Here is a 3323-nt window from a genome sequence, read left to right as displayed (position 1 = left end):
ATGAAAAACTTTATAAGATCTTTATTTCCTCTACTTTCATCAGTTAGAAATGACAAATAAGCCCGAAGAAAGGAGTTTAAATAGATTTTAATAATCATGATACAGAAACTATAAATGTGCTTTTGAAATCAGCTGTTTTCAATAAAACAAGTCTAGTCTGAAGAAAAAATGCAGTTTGGGCCTCCAACAAAATCAATTAGCAGTGAAGATATCTAAAAACAAACTCACTTAAAATCATATCAGTGAAAATCCTATTTACAAGTTTAAAAATATACCAAATGCAAATTTATAAATGCTACCAAAAAATTATTACAATGAACATATTCAATCCGCAGTTATTACCCATTTTGTGTTCCCAAGTCTTGCACTATATACGCAATACTCTTCAGATCCTTTTCGAGGAGCATAAAATCACTATTCCAAATACAATTTCTCCTCTTTTCAGTGTTCCGTATCAGGCGGTCATATAAGAGTCTGGCTGAAATCAAGCCTTTGGCATCCAGGTCAGATAGCCTGACCCTTCACGACCTCACCTGGCTGGCGTGAGCGTTAATGTGGTATTGATTCGTCCCTTATAAGTGGAGTTAGTGGTGCTGAAGATCGCACGTATGTGAGGGACAGGTCATGAGACCCAATCTGTAACCCCCAACCCCATCACCCACAACCCCAGCCCTGCGGGTGGAAAATCTGGTATGCGGGAAGAGGCATAATAGATCCAAATTAATTCTGGGCTGGAAAAGGGATTAATAAACTGTGGTTGTTAAAAGGACCAAATGGAAAATGAACTAATACACCGTCATCATTAAAAGAGCTTAAAAAAATCTGGAACAATAGTAAATAATATATAATATATATGTATATATATATATATATATATATATATATACAGAGAGAGAGAGAGAGAGAGAGAGAGAGAGAGAGAGAGAGAGAGAGAAAACTTAGTCCTCAGAACAAAAATTATCCTCGTGGATACTTATTCAAAGAGCGTTGAAACTTCCAGAGACAAATCTTCTAATAGATACAAGTTAAATAAATAAAAGTAAAGCTATGCACGCCTTAAACCTTGAGGAATGAATCATTAAAGATGAATTTCATTCATCATCTTTTCTTATCATGCTTCATATTTCCTCCAACACTCGAAGTAAGCAATGGCAACTTTAATCCTCGGATATGAAATAAAGTAAAATAAAATTAATTGATATATTCGCGCTTGCCAACATTTGGTGATTATGAATATAGAATTAACTTTAATGAAAAAAAAGGTTAAAAGAATAAGAAAGGGTTCTTGTAGTTTGAGAGTTTCTTACAGAATGGGATAACGTGGGTGAGGGAGTACAAATAAATATGTAAATAGCATAACAAACAAAATAGAATAAACCATTGAATAATTTTCATAGTTCACAAACTACTTGAATTTGCCATAAATCGCAACACACAGTAGCAAATGAAAAAAAAAAAAATCGAGCATTTATATGAAATGTAAGTATAACCTTGTTACCGTATGCCTTTTACTTTCACATACTTTAGAGACAGGTGCTCTCCAGATGGACGAGCAAAGAATACCTTTAAGGACAGGCCATTGTGGAGGGACCATGAGACCGGGTAGGGGGAGACATGTGCCATCTTCAGATGCACTAACAATCAGGAAAGATCTGCATATTGAGATGGGCAAGCTCCCGGTCATCTTTCCACTAGACGGGTACTTACCTGTTCTTGAGGGTGACGTCATCGAGGTCATCTTGTTTATTTGCCCGTTGCTTGTTTGCAAATTTGAAGATGGATCTTCAAAAGAAATTCACTTTGCTGATTTTATCCAATGTCATAGAAAATCCTTTTCACCGGTATTTTTATAAGTTTGAAAAAAAAAATCACATTTATATCGACGTTTATTTTTTCAGTCTCGCCTTGAGAAGACTGATGAATGCAACAACCAAAACAAAAAAGGCAGTGGACTCTTGTGCACGACTTTTCTTCCATGGACGCCTGCTCTTCTAAATGTTACACCATCTCGTTATATGTAGGGAAATGTCAAAGTTCAAAAACAATGAACAGATATAACGCAAAGATACTGACGGGAGAATCAATAGGCCAATAATGCAAATTGGATAGATTAGTGAAAGGGAATGTCATCCGATAAATAAATATACGTCACTGTGAGCAACCAGCCACACTTTTGCTTAGTCGCATAAATGCAGTCTAAGACAAGTCCTCTTTTCTTTGATTATTTTCCTATACCCTTCTAAAGCAATATTCCACTGTACAGGGATATTGCAGATCTTAACACAGATATCAATGTATATGAAATATAATAAAGAGTAATTTTATAATCATCCAAAGTATGTCTACCTACCAATAATAAGCTTAGTAAACAAACGGTACAAGGTCAAGACAAAAGTACTGACTATTGACTTTCCGATAAATATTGACCACGTATAAATATAGTAAAAGCATCTCATATAAAGTATTTGGTATATATGACTCATCACATATGATAAAACATTGTCTATCTCTAAGGGTGACCCATACCTTGTATTATATTCTTATGAGTGCCAATATGATATGTTGTTTTGTATTTATTAATTATTACGTATGTTAAACTAGTGTATATTTTCAATATTTTTTAAAGCTCATAATACATATTTCTTGAAAAACTAATCAATGTTTTTGTTAGATTTAGTTAGGAATAGCTTGACTCGGTACCCTACCATAAATGGTAATTTTATTTAACAGTCAGCCCATTTTCTGTCATAAGTGCTTTATTGTCTTTTGAATTAATAAAACTATGCGTAAACATACCAACGATTAAAACATTGTCACCTTCCGTTTGGCGCTCTCAATTATTTATGCTTCATTCTTACAAGTATTTCCAAAGGTGAAACTAAAGAGTAAGACATTCATAACACCTTTCTTTCTTCTTCCTACAATAGAGAAAATATTGGATTCTATCATGGCAAAATAAAAAAGCTTATACATGAGAGAGAGAGAGAGAGAGAGAGAGAGAGAGAGAGAGAGAGAGAGAGCATCTGAGCACTTTCAAAATCGAATTGCAATTCTCATAATTACTGAAGTGATTTCAAACCTTAACCATAGTATATTCATATTCTTCATAAATTACAGTATCAAAAATGTATATCAATCAGCTCTTAAATGTAAGTAACAGATCAGTAGAACTTTCAGAAAAAATTAAACCTTTATATCAAAATTTAAATTATCTCGTTTGACTTTAACTGAATATAAATGTCTCTTTAAAAAAATTCAGGAAAGTAAATGACGTCAAATCATGACAATCCAAAATCTTTTAGTGGAGTTCAGTTATACATACT

At 33.5% G+C, this 3323-nt stretch overlaps 1 protein-coding gene across 1 annotated transcript in view; it reads right to left on the bottom strand.

The window, feature by feature from the left end:
* Positions 1-584: 584 nt before the first annotated feature.
* LOC137620918 (craniofacial development protein 2-like) overlaps positions 585-3323 on the bottom strand; it is an 8072-nt gene continuing 5333 nt past the window's right edge. Inside the window, exons 2-3 of the mRNA XM_068351363.1 lie at positions 1708-1782; positions 585-687 (exon numbers count right to left, since the gene is read on the bottom strand). Of these exons, the coding sequence (XP_068207464.1) occupies positions 585-687; positions 1708-1782 (178 nt within the window). The remainder of the gene's footprint in view (positions 688-1707; positions 1783-3323) is intronic.

The sequence above is a fragment of the Palaemon carinicauda genome, chromosome 27, assembly GCF_036898095.1.
Source record: "Palaemon carinicauda isolate YSFRI2023 chromosome 27, ASM3689809v2, whole genome shotgun sequence".
In the NCBI taxonomy this organism is placed as follows: domain Eukaryota; kingdom Metazoa; phylum Arthropoda; class Malacostraca; order Decapoda; family Palaemonidae; genus Palaemon; species Palaemon carinicauda.
This window is presented reverse-complemented; position numbering and strand designations above follow the sequence as displayed.